This window comes from Coenobita brevimanus, chromosome 92 (assembly GCF_032717465.1).
Source record: "Coenobita brevimanus isolate Jiangsu-jjx chromosome 92, ASM3271746v2, whole genome shotgun sequence".
In the NCBI taxonomy this organism is placed as follows: domain Eukaryota; kingdom Metazoa; phylum Arthropoda; class Malacostraca; order Decapoda; family Coenobitidae; genus Coenobita; species Coenobita brevimanus.
This window is the reverse complement of record NC_137045.1, coordinates 13,423,506-13,439,850: the sequence shown is the minus strand read 5'-3', so window position 1 is coordinate 13,439,850 and position 16,345 is coordinate 13,423,506. Positions and strand designations below refer to the sequence as shown.

General features: G+C 41.0%; 1 protein-coding gene across 1 annotated transcript in view; it reads right to left on the bottom strand.

The window, feature by feature from the left end:
- Window positions 1-467: 467 nt before the first annotated feature.
- The window catches only part of LOC145412089 (uncharacterized), a gene marked incomplete at its 3' end in the record, with an annotated part of 88,186 nt that continues 72,308 nt past the window's right edge, over window positions 468-16,345 (bottom strand). Inside the window, exons 30-39 of the mRNA XM_080282005.1 lie at window positions 16,110-16,265; window positions 15,705-15,776; window positions 15,112-15,207; window positions 11,696-11,863; window positions 11,331-11,441; window positions 10,144-10,259; window positions 9,831-9,942; window positions 7,617-7,829; window positions 3,170-3,282; window positions 468-690 (exon numbers count right to left, since the gene is read on the bottom strand). Of these exons, the coding sequence (XP_080138131.1) occupies window positions 468-690; window positions 3,170-3,282; window positions 7,617-7,829; window positions 9,831-9,942; window positions 10,144-10,259; window positions 11,331-11,441; window positions 11,696-11,863; window positions 15,112-15,207; window positions 15,705-15,776; window positions 16,110-16,265 (1,380 nt within the window). The remainder of the gene's footprint in view (window positions 691-3,169; window positions 3,283-7,616; window positions 7,830-9,830; window positions 9,943-10,143; window positions 10,260-11,330; window positions 11,442-11,695; window positions 11,864-15,111; window positions 15,208-15,704; window positions 15,777-16,109; window positions 16,266-16,345) is intronic.

The following is a 16,345-nucleotide window of genomic DNA, read 5'->3' as shown; positions in this document are numbered from 1 at the left end:
TCTAGCAGTAGTGAGACTAGAATGAAACTGACATTCTAAAGCTGAAGGGGTAAATAAACTGGCACTACCAGTCAGTGATGGGGAGGGAATTTAACCCCTTCAGTTTGATAATTTATTCTATATAGTAGTTTCTTCTTGTTACCGGTACTTTTTTATATAATTACAGTATATATAATAATCGTAAGACAATACCTTCATTAAGCCTTCACCACACAATCCTCTGTGAACTGAATACATTCTTCTGGAGGCAGCAGGAATAAAGTGAAAAAGTATGTCATCAAGGTGACCAAGCTAATGAAAAGCAGAGTTTACAACTACCTGAGCAGAACTCTGCCACAACCTCATGTGTCACTCTTGCCATCTCCTTCTTCCTGCTCTTCCTCGATGCTGTGGTTGCTAAGAAGGGGACGTCTGGGTTTGCGCTCCCTCACTGGTGTTAATGACAGTCCCTTAATTCGTGATGTTTTACCTTCATGGTCACCAGGTGCAGACATTGGACTTGTTGCTCTATCCTTGACATCAGGTAAATTGAATGTAGCTAAGTTTCCCACAGATAAAGAAGTTCTTTGTGAGTGTCCAAGTTGACTTGGTCTGTCTTTTGGGTAGTGAAGATCACCCAAGGAGGTGGTTGAGGTCAGGTTTGATCTAGTACCTCCATAGTGCTTTGCAGATGAGGCCTTCCCCATGCTCCTGAGAAGATCAGATCCTTATTACAAGAGTTATTAAAGTATCATCCTGACCTTTTTTCCCTTCTAAGATGAGGTGAGGTAGGATCCAGCGAGATGAAAAAGAGATGATTGTGGAAGAACTAACTGCATGCCAAGTAATAAAGTGAGTCAGTCAATGAGATATCTTTCATTGTAATTAAAACTAACAGTGTCAGGTTTATGCTGAACAAAGCACTGGACAATAATAGTTACATCAGTGAGAATTCTGATGTATCCAACTTTCAAGCTCTCATATCTTATCATCAGTCTCACTGTTACAAGTTTTGTTTGGCAGCCTGTATAACTGTATTCTGTGATCATGTCCATACCGTCTCCATGTATAATGGAAGAAAAGATAAGTGGGTTTCCTGAATGAAAAAAAAAAAGGTCTGGATGACACTGATGCTGATGATGCCTCTTTTTTTTTTTTTTTTCCATTCAGGAATTCCACTTATCTTTTCTATCTCCCTTTTCTCCATTCCAAAATGTTCATAAATTTATCTGTAACTTATTTCACCCAACCTCCTTGTGTCTGAAGTTGTTTTGAGGTCATTTCTAAAGCTTTTAACCTAGAAAGTTTTCGATTACTGATTACCTTCGTTTTACTCCCATACAAAAGTGTCGATAGTACCACACTCAAGCAGAGTCCTCTCCATTTCTGTACTAACCATTTTACCCTTCAGAGTACAGGTCTACGCTCATATTCACGGGGACAAAGGTCCATGAGAATGGAGGGGTTCCGTGAACTTTGGACACTCCCCCCAGAAAATGCCCATACAGTATCAAATTACCCCTGTAATCCCCTAAAAACCATTTTAGGGACCTGAAACCAGCTTAAAACCTTTGCACAATAAAGATATAAAGTCTGATACTTCCAGGAGACTGAAATGCTCGTGATGGTGGCTGGGCAGAGTGAGACAAAAGTAAGGTGGTGTGGTACCATGGCGGCTTTGTAAGGGGATGACAGGACTGGGCGCGCGGGAAAGCACAGGAAGTGACCGACGCCACGAATGTGCCGTGAATCAGCCCTAATGCTACCCCATTGATTCCAATCTGTAAAAAATTTTTACAAGGGACGAACCTGCAAATGGCAGGGCCGCAAATCACGGGCATTACCTGTACTACCAAGTTCCTCATTCATCTTCTCTCTTACAGTGATCTCTCCTTAACATTCCATTTGGCATGTCGCGCAATTCATCTAGATTTTTTTAACTTATCAGTTTCTCTAGCATTATTACAAAATTTACATGATATTACTTGAGCAAAGCTATACAGATGTTTAACAAATACAATTGCAAGGAATAATACAATAAAGTAAGCCCTTGTTACGTATTGCCTTTTTTTTTTTTTTCTACAATAAATTGTATAAGTATTGCAACTTCGTGTTTTGGGGATACTCTTCACGCTGATATGCCACTTCACCCAATATACAGTAACAATAACAATACAGTACAGACTCACCATCATCATCATCATCATCATCTAAATCCAGCATTGCCCCACAAGGAGCATAGGAGCCCAGGGCGCAAGTTGGTCCTGACATTTAAGATGAAAGTGACCACCTCACTCATCCCTGAGTGGAATTACATGAGCAATTAACTCCAACCACCCCTTGGATATAAACCTGCACAAGCTCAATCCAACTGGAGCACCTTAATTACCCATTAAACCACAAGGTACCATAATTTGGTTACAGTATATGGTTATCACCCAGCATAGTACACTAAATGGTTTCCTGGTGTACAGGAAACCATTCGGTTCCAAATGGGGAGTATTTTGGAATATGGAATCTTAATGGTAACTATGAGGAAACTGGGTAAAAAAATAGCATACAGTTCCATAAACAGTAAATACAATGAATTACCATGTCTATCTATCTATCTATCTATTGCCAGACGCCATAATCCCGTATGGGGTGGCCATTTGACTCTGAGTTATTTGTTTTACAGGGAGGGGCACTAACCCTCCACCAACCTACTTGACACGTAGGGAGCACGTATGGTTTGGTTGTATGGTTACCACCCAGCGTTGTAAATGGTTTCTTGGCTTACAGGAAACCATTTGGCTTGTCACTCAATGTAAAGCCACCTGTAACGGAAAGAAAAGCATTAAGAAGTGACAGGAAAGATGGGAGAAATAGGAAGAGAGTAGGGCAGGCACAGAAAAAGAATGATAAAGGCTAAGGAAGAAGTAGGCAGCATTACATCAAGTGAGTGGATGATGGTGTACCAGTAATATATCATTTATTGTTATACTTGTCCACAAATAAACTTCATCTTCAAATATGCATTAATTGTGTGAGAGCAAATGATAGCAACACTCCCATATTGCATTAAAAAAAATGGGGGGGGGGGAATGAAAGATTTTGAAAATTAGATGTTTGGATTTGGGAGGTTGTACTGTGTAAGGAAATCACAAATCTCTTGGTATAACAAGGTCAACCTGCACAGATGGATACTAACCGAGAGGCTGCAAGTAACGAGTCTGCCAGCTGAGCAAGATGGTCTAGCTTAAGAGTCCCAGATAAATCAGGTCCTGGCACTTGGCATCCCAAGCTTCCCTCAGAGGAGCAAGTCTGGACATTAAAAAAGATAATAATCGTAAAATAATAATAATCATCATCATCCTTACCACCACCACCACCACCATCATCATCATCAACCAGACCTCCTTTCCCAACCTAGGGTGGGGTGAGGGGTAGCAATGTCCAGACAGCCCAGATTTGCCCAGTTCAATGGGCCATACCTCCATTCACTCACCATTCAAGCCACTGGAATCCTGGCTCTACCTGATATGCCAAAAGCATTCACCACTTTCAGTAGCATCACATAAATGTATTTGATAGATCTATCTATCTATCTATTGCCAGATACCTTAATCCCTTATAGGGGGGTGGCCACAAACAAATCGCCTCCACGTCACCCTGTCCCCCGCCATTTCACTGCCCCGTTCCCAATTCACACCCCCCTCTCTCATATACCTTTCCACTCCATCCCTTCATCTCATCCTTGGCCTTCCCCTCCCTCTCTCCCCCTCCACCTCACTCACATACACTCTTCTTGTCAGTCCCTCACTTTCCATCCTCTCCACATGGCCAAACCACCTCAGTGTGTTTCTCCTAATGCTTCCTATCACATCCACATCCACACCACAATGCTCCTTCACATCCTCATTTGTCAGTCTGTCTCTCCATGTGACTCCACAGGCTCCTCTCAAATAACTCATTTCCATTGCTCTCATTCTTGACTTGTGTCCCTCCAACAACGTCCAAGTTTCACTTCCATACGTCAGAGATAGTATCACAATGCTGTCATGTAACAGCTTTTTCTCTTTCATGCTCACTTCCCTGTTTCTTATCACTGCCTTCAAGGAACCAGCAACCTTACTTCCTTGTTGTACCCTTTCAAGCACTTCACCCTCCAAACTTCCATCCTCACTCATCACACTACCCAAGTACCTAAACGTACTCACATTTTCCATTTCCTCATCATCTAACCTGACTGTATTTTCACTGACTTCACCTCTCTCAAAGACCATAACTTTACTCTTCCCTACATTCACCTTTAAATTCCATTTCTTACACACTCTCCCAAACTCATCCACCAAGCTTGCAACTCCCCTTCGTCCTCACTTAACAACACAGTATCATCTGAAAACAATAGTACAGAGAGTTTCCAAACACTACCCTCTCTCATCAAAGCCACTCCAACATCCACTGCCCTACCTCATATCTCTTTTATAACCCCATCCATATACAGATTGAACAACCATGGAGACATGACACATCCCTGTTTCAACCCAACCTTCAAATAGAAAAACTCACTCAGTTTACCATCCTCACACACTGCAGCCTTAGCACCATCATACATACTCTTCACAGCATTCAACAACTTCCCATCTACTCCATATATTCTTAATACTTTCCACAATCCTTGTCTATCCACCCTGTCATATGCTTTCTCCAAATCCTTGAAGGCTGCATACAACTTCTTTCCCTTCTCTAGAAACTTCTCCACTAAAGATATAAGAATGAATATCTGATCTACACAACCTCTTCCCTTCCTAAAGCCTCCCTGTTCTTCTCCGACTAATTCCTCTGTTATTTCCCTAACTCTGTCAATAAGTATCCTACCGTATACTTTTCCTATTACGCTAAGAAGACAAATGCCCCTGTGATTACCACACACTTCTTTTTCCCCATTCCCTTTGTATAAGGGAATAATTATACCTAATTTCCAATCATCGGGGACTTTACCTTCCTCCCAGGCCAATCTGCACATCTTCCACATCCATTCTACTACTATTTCTCCCCCATGCTTCAGCATTTCACCACATACTCCATCAATTCCTGGGGCTTTCCTCATTTTGACTTTCTTCACTGCCTCCACAACTTCCATCCTACTGATTTCTTCCTGTCTTCTCACCTCCCTCCTTCGCCCACCCATCCCCGAGCTACTTATACTCGCATTACTTTCATTCTCTATGCTCAACAATTCATTAAAGTAATCTCTCCATCTGTTCACTTCTTCTCCCTTCTTAACTAGTAATCTACCATTTTTATCTTTTACTCCCCTACTAACTTCATTGCCACCCCGTCTGACTCTCTTCACCTCCTTCCAGAACATTTTCTTACATTCCCTCCACTTGACACAGGTTCCTTCCAAATTCCTTATCCACTCTCTTCTTACTCTCTTACTAATCTTTTCACCTCTCTCTTATTTTCTACATATCTCTCTCTCTTCTGTCTCTCAACTTTTTTCACGCCCCTATTTTGCATCCATTCATTATATGCTTTTTTCTTTTGTGCCACAGCCTGTCTCACCTCTTCATTCAACCATGCTGTTCCTTGCACCCCCCACACACCACCTCACATGCTGCACATATTTCCTCTGTGAATATCTTGCACACACCTTCCACGTCCCGCTTCCGCTCTAATTGATATTTACCCAATTGTTCCTCGTTCCTCCACTTCTCTCTTATATTCAGCCTTTTTCTCATCCTCTTGGAACATTTCCACTCTCCTTACATCTACTCCTTCCTCCCGTCCTTCCCTTCTTCTGTTTCTCCATTTTACTTGGATTTTGATTCTGACCACCACTTGGTGGTGGTCAGAAAGTCCACTGCCCCAACCTCTATATGCTCTTGCATCTGTTACACATCTTTGCATCCTTTCATCCACACATATAATCAATCATTGCCTTCCTTTCATTCAGTTCGCCATCCACCCTTCTCATCACTCGCCATGTATACCTGTGGATCATTTTGTGCCTGAAAAGGGTATTGGCTATCACCAACCCCCTCCTCGCACAAATGTCCACTAAAGCATTGCCATTCTCATCTATCTCAGCAGGCACACCCCACTCACCAACTACTCCATCCACCTTCACATTCCCTACTTTACCATTCATATCACCAATCAAAAACACTCTCATTCCTTTCAAACTTTTCCATGCACACTTCCACATCTGTCCAGAACTCTTCTCTCACTCTGCTTGCATGATCTTGCATTGGCACATACACGCACACAATCACCCACATTTGTAGTCCAGCTTTCAGTCTTACCCACATAATCCTTGAACCAACTGATCCATACTCTCTTATATTCTCCTTCCATCTGTTACTCACAACAATACACACTCCTTCATTTGCCCTCTCATTCACACCTACTCCTGCACATATACCCCATCCATACTCCCATTCTCTCACACTCTCACCTCTCCATTTAATTTCAGTTAATCCACATCCATCCACTTTCGCACCCTCAAGCACCTGGACAATCTCTCTCTCTTTCACCTCATCATTTGCACCTCTTACATTCCAGGTTGCCATCCGTATCGTGTCCTTTGTACGGTCCTTTGTCGTCATCTTTTGGTCCGTCCTGGTCCAAGGCTCCTTGTTCTTTTTTTTAGTTAGTTGTTTTCCGGAGAGAGGCACTAACTCTCCGCCAACCCACTTGTGTCACGTAGGGAATACGTGTTGGTTGGTTATAATTTTACCACCCAGCATTGTAAATGATTTCCTGGTTTACAGGAAATCATTTGGCTTGTCACTCGATGCAGAGATACCCTAAACACAGGCTACCACTACACTAATAATAGATAATAATAATAATTAGTCTGAATTGAAGTAATGAATTGCATGGTGTCACTTCACAAGTGAACCCTCTAACACAAATGTTTTAATATACAGTATATACATCATGAAGCAAAACAAGTTAAACATTTGCCCAGACACTGTATTTAACCTTAGAACAACTAAAACTGTGACTGAAGGCTATATTGTGCAGGTCAGGCCCAATACTGCATTAAAATCATGTTGTGCTGCTATGCTCTTTTTTTTTTTTTTTTTTTTTCCAATGAACTCAAAATTACTGTATCAAATACTACAAAAATATGCCATGCAGAAGTTAAGAGCTGATGCTGATTATAATGTAGAAACCTCAAATATCATGTAATGTATGTACTGTAAAAGAATACAGTATATCCACTGAACTACAGCTGGTTACCATAAATGAAACTAAAAATTAGTACCACATGCCTCCCTTCCAACTGGCACTTGAAAGTCTAATAAGCAGAAAATAGCTGGTTACTGTTATTTTTTAATGATATTTTCAAAGTAAAAATGAAAATCAGTTTACTTAGGAGAGGAAGTTGTGGAGACACTTCAAATGAAATGACTAAGAGCTGATACTGATCATGTCATGAAAGTACTCATAGTGGTCTGTGAGTGTATCACCTCAAAAGTATCTAGTGAGATGCTTTTACTCCTTTATGCTTAATAACATACAAGAAACTGCCCTTACCAAAGTTGGATCTGCCTGACACTTGTAAAGTACCGTATTCTTGGTAAGCAGCTGACAATCTGAGGTATGAGAAAATGTTACCCACAACTGAACCAAAGTCCACTTACACTTATGACATCATCAATCTTGGTATCATATGTTGTTGGAAGGCTGCCAAAGGTGTCAGAAGTTGGGGTGCTTGGGAAAAGATGTGCAAAAGTGTCTGAGGTAGTTGGTGTGCTTGGGAAGATACGAGGGGACATACTTAGTGAAGGAGACATGACACGAGGTGATGTCACATTCCCACCCATCATCACAACACCACCAACTTTCTCCACCTTCTGCAAAAAGGCAAAAAAAATATACAAGTCATATGACACTAACTAAAAATATGGAGCTGTTAACCCGCCGCGTGCCGGCAATTTTTAGCCCTCTGGGTCGCCCCAGTGCCAGCCATTTTTCGATTTTTTTTTTTTTTTTTTTTTGCTAAAATGATAGATTTTGATGTGGAAACAATGAATTTCGCCATTAAAATGCTCACCGAGGCTTGAAAATGAGTTTTATTGAGTCCTGCATACTCGTGTACAGGTATAGCCGCTCTCACGCTCACCACATACGTGAAAGAAAGCCGTATTCTATGTAAGGTATACAGTACTCAGGTATTTATGCTGGAAGGTATAGCAATGTTCAGTACAATTTTCTGATCACTTATTACTTCAGCATCTATCACAATTTGCGTGTCTTTCTCACTGTGAATGCATTATCTTACACTTGATGATAGGTACAACCTGACTTCATTATGTACAATCCTGCCACTTACAAGAAGGTATTTACAACTTGACTTCACTATATAGTCCTTACATTTACAAGAAAATATTTACAACTTACACTTACATGAAAATATTTACAAAATGCCTTCACTATGTGCAGCACTGGGTGAGGCACACAGGCAGAGTGAGGCAGAGCGAGCATGAGGGGGGGTAGCAAGTGTGTGTATGGCCTTGACAGCCTGGAGGATGGTTGAGGAACAGTTACCTTACGTGCCTGCCAATTTTTACCCACGAATCTTGAAAAATGCGGTCACAGTGAAGTTTTCTATTTTAGACCATTTTAAAACAGCACTGGCACTGGCCGCGGCATTATGTCAGACTGTTTTAAAACGGCACTGGCACGCAGTGGGTTAATATCATGGCATTACTTTTTGTTGCTTAACGTCCAATTAACAACTCTTCTTTTAAAAAAATGAAAACAAAAACATATGGTATAAGAGCATATGGATGTATAGCATAGAGAATGGTATCATACCATATGTGGAATCTATTCTCAAAGATAAATGCATGCATGCATTGTCTAATCCAGTGTTGCCCCATGAGGAGCTTAAAAGCCCAGAATTTGGCAAGTTGGTCCTGAAATTTAAGATGAGAGTGGCCAGCTTCACTCATCCTTGAGTGGCACTGCATGAGCAATAAACCCCAATCATCTCTTGGATATAAACCAACACAGGCTCAATCCAGTTGGAGCACCTTAATTACCCACTAAACCACCAGGTGCCATAGTTTGGTTATATAGTTACCACCCAGCATAGTAAATGGCTTTCTGATGTACAAGAAACTATTTGGCTTGTCACTCAGTGTAGAGTCACCTACAGACAGACAGAAGAGGAAAGAAAGAAGGAAATTCTTTATTATTTTATGCCAGCTCATATTAGCTGATTATATTTGAGTGAAAGAGGGTGCTCACCATCCACTCACTTGATGTTGTGCTGCTCTTGGGCATCTGCCCTTTCCTCTCTTCCCTCCTTCTTTCCTTCCTTCCTCTTCTGTCTTTCTTTCCTTCATCCTTTCCTCTTCCTTCTGTCTATGGGTGACTCTACACTGAGTGACAAGCAAAACGGATTCCTGTACACCAGGAAACCATTTACTTCACCGGGTGGTAACCATATAACCAAATTATGGCACCTGGTGGTTTAGTGGGTAATTAAGGTGCTCCAATCAGATTGAGCCTGGGCAGGTTTATATCCAAGGGGTGTTTGATGTTTAGTGCTCACGTAATGTCACTCAGGGATGAACGAGGCTCGTCACTCTCCTCTTATACGTCAGGACCAGCTTGCCTAGCCCCGGGCTCCTACACTCCTCATGGGACAACACAGGATTTGATGATGAAATAAAATGAAAGAGACAGAGGCATGGGTGTTAATACTGTACTATCACAATTAACCCTCTCATGGTTGGGACAACTCCAGTATTCTATTCTTGCTAATGTCAAGTAATTTTATTCAGCTAAAAGTGAGTTGCTGAAGCCTGTGTTAAGAACTTAACATGTGACTGCATGTTCTGTCATACCTCAGGGGCAGAGGGTGACAGTGGGAGGCCAAGTCTAGCCCTCAGATCATGAACCTGGAGACTCAAATCATGAGTGGTTCTCTGCAAGCTGGTGTTCCTCTCTGCTAGGAACCTGAGTAAACAAATGCATGTTACAAGTACAAATGGTCTTTGTTGTATGTCAAGGACGTGTTCTAAAATATCTTAACTTTTTTCATACATTTAGTAAGGTCACTTTAATTTCATTTTTTTTTTTTTCTGTGAAGTTGATAGCAAACAGAATATAAAACAAAAAAGCCAAGTATAACAATGATAAACTGTATCCTGTACTAACTGCTTTTCTGTGTTAAGAAGGAGTATCTGCTTGTTCTGTTGATGTAGCTTCCCTGCTAACTTGGTGTTGGTCAGCCTCTGCTCATGTAGCCACTGTCGTACTGCTGCCACCACCACCTGGCATTAAATTAGAAAAATAAAAAAATAAATAAGTAAATAAAAGCCAGTTCTATTTTACTCCTTTCAAGGTGTAGGCACGATCCCCCAGGGTAGACAGCCATGGTCCAGTGACTTTAAGATAAATAACCAACCTACTTCTCTTCATGATATTACTTGATAAGTAAAAGTCAGTAACTTCCTGGGGATCAAGCTTTCACTACAAAGACATCTTTTTTTACATATATATTATTGTTCTAACTAAAACTGGGCAATTTTCTTCAATTCTAGTACTGAAGGGGTTGATTTAAGTTATATGTAACAGATTTACTTTGAAAACTCTTCCCTAAGCTGAATGAAACTACAGAAATAGCAAGAATGAAATGAAAAAGTTGTCACCATTTTAAAGAGGCTAACATCAACATACCATCATCACTGGGGATGCCTTAGTTACATATTCAGTGCCTCTTGATTTCTTCAGTTTTTATTTTCAGTATTTCAGTTCTTGTGTTCTTACTACCCTGTTGCACTAAGTACTCTTCCCTTTACTGAAAGCATGCAATGAGATCAAGGGTGGTTTTTGTGCTGTATACTAATGTAGTGTAGTAACTCCACTGCCCTCATATAGTTTTTAAACACTCAATGGTCAAATGAGTTCAGGTGCTCCAACTGGTTGTCGTCCATGAGGATCTACTTCCTAGCTGTGGTTCAGGTTTATCACCCTCATAATGCCTCTCACCGTCTAGAAGCAGCAGCCTAATACCAGGTCCCTATGCTCCTGCTGGGGCAATACAAGTGTTCTCACTCCCTCAAGATTTATGTCCAAGTCATCAGTATTATTTACCCGCAGTGAGTTTTCACTTTTTGTTATTCATAGCCATGACTGCAGAGACTGACTATCATAAACTTATCAACTTAGTTGGTGAGAAATTACAAGACTGTTAAATATTTTTCACATAATTCCTGTTTAAATATTCCTATGACTCAGCCCCTGAATCTTCTGTTTTGAGTCTCCCAATATGAACTGTCACTTGCAACAAGGGATACTCATGGTTCACAACATTTTTTTTTTTTTCTCTCTGAGAACTTTACCTGAGCATCTTTGGCTAGAAGGTCTCGTGCCTGCTGAAGGTCCTCAAGTTGCATGTCCCTGTCTCTCAATTGGCTTCGCAGCAACTCTCCCTCACTCTGGCAGGCAGACAACTGTAGAGCGATGTGAGGAGTGTCGTGTGACAATGATGGAGAAAAAAATAAAGTGAAAATGAATACAGGTTATGATTCTCCTCTGTGTTTCAGGGAAACATCAGAAATGCTGATAAGAATGAATGCACGCATGAGAAAAGACTGGTTAATTTGCTGTATCCAAAACTCTCCTTCCTTTTTATCCATAATTTATGCAAAGACGTTCCACCTTTAGTCATCATTCTCTTCTCCTTCTCTCACTATTTCTCCCTCACCTGATCATGAAGAGCAACATTGCAGTCCTTGAGTTGCCCAGTCTCACACATAAGTCTGGCCACCTCATCCTTGATGCTGGAAAGCTGCGTCTCCCACACTACCTTCATTGTCTGGCTGTCCTCCACACCCTTTTGTGTTTCTGCCATGGCAGCCTCCAGTACTGCAACCTAGACATAAATATTTGAAATCTAAATCTATCTACAATAACTGGTAATTCTTTACCAAATGGACATGGTGATTCCACTTAAATTATAACAAACTCACGATCTCAAGGTAAGCAATTTTGGTACATAAGCAACAAAGATAGCCTAGTTAACTGTTCAAATGTGACTGCAAGAAGTGACTGGAAAAGGACAAAATATACCTATCTATTGCCAGATGCCTTAATTCCATAAGGGGTGGCCACAAACAAATCACGTCCATGTCACCCTGTCCCTCACCATTTCACTGCCCTGCTCCCAGTTCACACACCCCTCTCTCATATACCTCTTCACCCCATCCCTCCATCTCATCCTTGGCCTTCCCCTCCCTCTTCCTCCCTTCATCTCACTCACCACCTCGATGTTACTCCTAACACTTTCTATTACATCCACATCCAAACCACAATGCTCCTTCATTTCCTCACTTGTCAGTCTGTCTCTCCATGTGACTCTACATGCTCCTCTCAAATAACTAATTTCCACTGCTCTCACCCTTGACTTGTGTCCCTCCCAGAAGGTCCAAGCTTCACTTCCATACGTTAGAGTTGGTATCACAATACTGTCATGTAGAAACTTTTTCACTTCCATGCTCATATCTCTGTTTCTTATCACTGCTCTCAAAGAACCAGCAACCTGTCTTCCTTATTGTACCTTTCAAGTACTTCATCCTCTAAACTTCCATCCTTACTCATCACACTATCCAAGTACTTAAACACACTCACATTTTCCATTTCCTCATCATCCAACCTCACTGTACATTCATTGACTTCATTTCTTTCAAAGACCATACCTTTACTCTTCCCTACATTCACCTTTAGATTCCGTTTCTTACACACTCTCCCAAACTCATCAGCCAAGCCTTGCAGCTCCCCTTCATCTTCACTTAACAACACAGTATCATCTGCAAACAACAGTATAGGGAGTTTCCAAACACTCCCCACTCTCATTAGGGCTGGTCCAACATCCACTGCCTTACCTTGTATCTCTTTTATAACCCCATCCATATACAGATTGAACCACTATGCAAACTTGAAACATCCCTGTTTCAATCCAACAGTCAAATAGAAAAATTCACTCAGTTCACTATCCACACGCACTTCACCATTAGCACCCTCATACATACTCTTCACAGCATTCACCAACTTCTCATTTACTCCATATATTATCAATACTTTCCACAATCCTTGTCTATCCATCCTCTCATATGCTTTCTCCAAATCCAAGAAGGTCGCACACAACTTCTTACCCTTCTCTAGAAACTTTTCCACTAAAGACCTAGGAGTGAATATCTGATCTACACAACCTCTTCCCTTCCTAAAACCTCCCTTGTTCTTCTCCAACTAATTCCTCTGTTATTCCCCTAACTCTGTTAATAAGTATCCTTCCATACACTTTTCCTATTACACTATGAAGGCAAATGCCCCTATAATTACCACACACTTCTTTTTCCCCTTTTTCTTTGTACATGGGAATTATTATACCTGACTTCCAATCCTCCAGGACTCTACCTTCCTCCCAGGGCAATCTGCACATCTTACACATCCATTCTACTATTATCTCTCCCCAAAGCTTCAGCATTTCACAACACGCTCCATCAATTCCTGGGGCTTTCCCCATTTTGACTTTCTTCATTGCTTCCACAACTTCCACCCTACTGATTTCTTCCTCTCTTCTAACATCCCTCCGTCTCCCAGACATTCCCCAGCCAGTTATATTTGCATTACTTTCATTCTGTTTGTTAAACAATTCCTTAAAATGTTTTCTCCATCTCCTCACTTTTTCTCCCTTCTCCACTAGTAATATACCATTTTTATCTCACCCCCTGACTAACTCCTGTCTAACTCTTTTTACCTCTTTCCAGAACATTTTCTTACATTCCCTCCACTTAACACTCAAATTCCTTCCAACTTCCTCATCCACTCTCTTCTTACTCTCTCCTACTAATCTTTTCACCTCTCTCTTCCTCCCCACATCTAACTCTCTCTTCTGTCTCTCAACTACTTCCATACCCCTGTTTCTTATCCACCCATTATATGCTTTCTTCTTTTGTGCCACGGCCTGTCTCACCTCTTCATTCCACCATGCTGTTCCTTGCACCCCCTTTCATCTTCTCTTCACCCAACACACCACCTCACATGCTGCACAACTTTCTTCTGTGAATATCTTGCACACACCTTCCATGTCCCCCCAAATATACCTATTGAGGGGTATTAAAGAAAACGGCAAGTCACCTGTAGCAATGTTTATCAACAGTCTCTCTGACTGGCCGTGTTGTTTACTAACCATCACTCTGACTGGACGCGTCAGTGTATCCCGTCTCAAAGCTATGGGAAACTTAAGGATTTAGCCAAACCTAACCTAACCAAACCAAACTTAATCCGACCTAACCTCACTTGCGTTTGACAGCCAGCTTTCAAATTTAAAAATTAACGTTTGGACAATTAAATATGGCCAGCTACTGGTAGACATCAGCAGAATATTTACACATTCTAAATCCTCATTTACAGCTTTCAGAGGTAAGTTTTAAAAAATCCCCAATAGCTGTGATAATCCAGGAATAATAACAAGTAATCTATGAAAGACTCATTTCAACACAAAGTATGAAAAGATCGCACCTGTTTGGTAAAAAATCCATCAATAATTTCTAGTGCACATCAGTGAGGTACTGTCGCCCTAAAAATCATAAGAATGTGAAACATACAAATTTACACATTTCTTAGGAATTCATTCACTCAAAGCACAGAATTGCACTTGCAGATGTATGCTGATAAAGTTTCAACAACTACATAACCTTCATATCTAAACAATGTCCAACAATGGATCTTACACAAAATATGGTAGTTGTGTCTTATCACAAATTTCTAGTATACTCCAAAGCACTCAGATGGCAACCAGAAATTCTGGAAATCCTTCACATTTCTAGTCTCAAAAGATAAAATGAAATACAGTTCCATGTTGCCATGCTTCCTATGATGGAATCCTCATGTTTCTAAGATCTCTTACAATGTCTTCCTAAACAAGTTATATCAGTCAAAACAAAATTCTCCTTCCTTACAATACTTCCACTGCAATCTGCACAGTACTAGTTGGTACTGACTTCCAATAGTAGTACTATGTTTTTCAAACAAGTTATGGATATGTATATACATAAGGTTATTGTAATATAATAGAGTACAATTTAACTAAAAATACAAAACTGTATCACATTTCCCCACCTGCCGAAGTGCATCATCTCGAATCTTGCTGAGCTTGGCCACCTCCAGCTGCAAGGCATTAGTCCTTTTCATCTCCTGGTCACAGCGCTCATCAGCCTGTATGAGCAAAAGGGTACTCTCATCGCCATTATCATCTTATTTATCATCATCAGCATCATTTTGTTTATCATCATCCATGATGGAGGGTGAAAGACTGACAAAGAGAGTGTATGTGAGTGAGGTGGAGGGGGGAAGAGGGAGGGGGAGGCTGAGGATGAGATGGAGGGATGAGGTGGAGAGGTATATGAGAGAGGGGGGTGTGAGTTGGGAGCAGGGCAGTGAAATGGCGGGGGACAGGGCGACTTGGAGGCGATTTGTTTGTGGCCACCCCAAACGGGATTGAGGCGTCTGGCAATAGATAGATAGATAGATCATCCATGACATTAACATCACAATCATTACCATGATAATTTTCAAAACTTTGTCTTTCAGTCTACACATGGATGGAAAGATCTACAGAATCTTTAATGTTCTGGAATGCAAGCCAATATCTACAGCAGATAGGACAAAAAAAAAATCAGTCCTAAGCACTGATCACATCTGTCACATCCTACCTGTTTCAATTGCTCCTCTCTTGCAGCCAGCTCTCCCTTCAAGTCCAACACCTCATTCTCCAAGGCCTCTAACTGAGACAATTGTGAAAATAAAAAGACTGGATTCAGCACTGGGTTAACTTTGATGTAAGTTATAAATTGTGATATACACTTCACATAAAATGCTCCAAGGGGTACATGACACATAAATTAGCTAGGCCTCAAAGCTCTACATGAATCTGTAAAGCCCTATAAAAGTAACGAAAGTGACTATATAAAAAGAAGGAGAATATATACAGACAATGCACTCTGCCTGGTCTAAAGGAATAAAGCTAATATATTAAGTATAATACTCATATAAGATCAGTCTCATGCAAGTATTAAAAATGCAATCATGAAACTATACAAAAGAACACTTGAACTAACTGTCTGTGCAGTGGGCTGAAGGTGTGAGGATCGAGCTTGTGCATGTGACAGCTGGGCAGCAAGGGTGGCCACCTGTGTTCGCAGCCCTGCCACCTCAGCCTCTCTGCGTTGACCTTGAGTTTGTTCGTCTTGCAGCCTCTCCTCTAGCACTGATACCTGGTAAAGTGGGTACATCATAATTATCATTATCATACCTCTATTCTCACTAATATATGGAGTGGGTAGGATCCTTACTG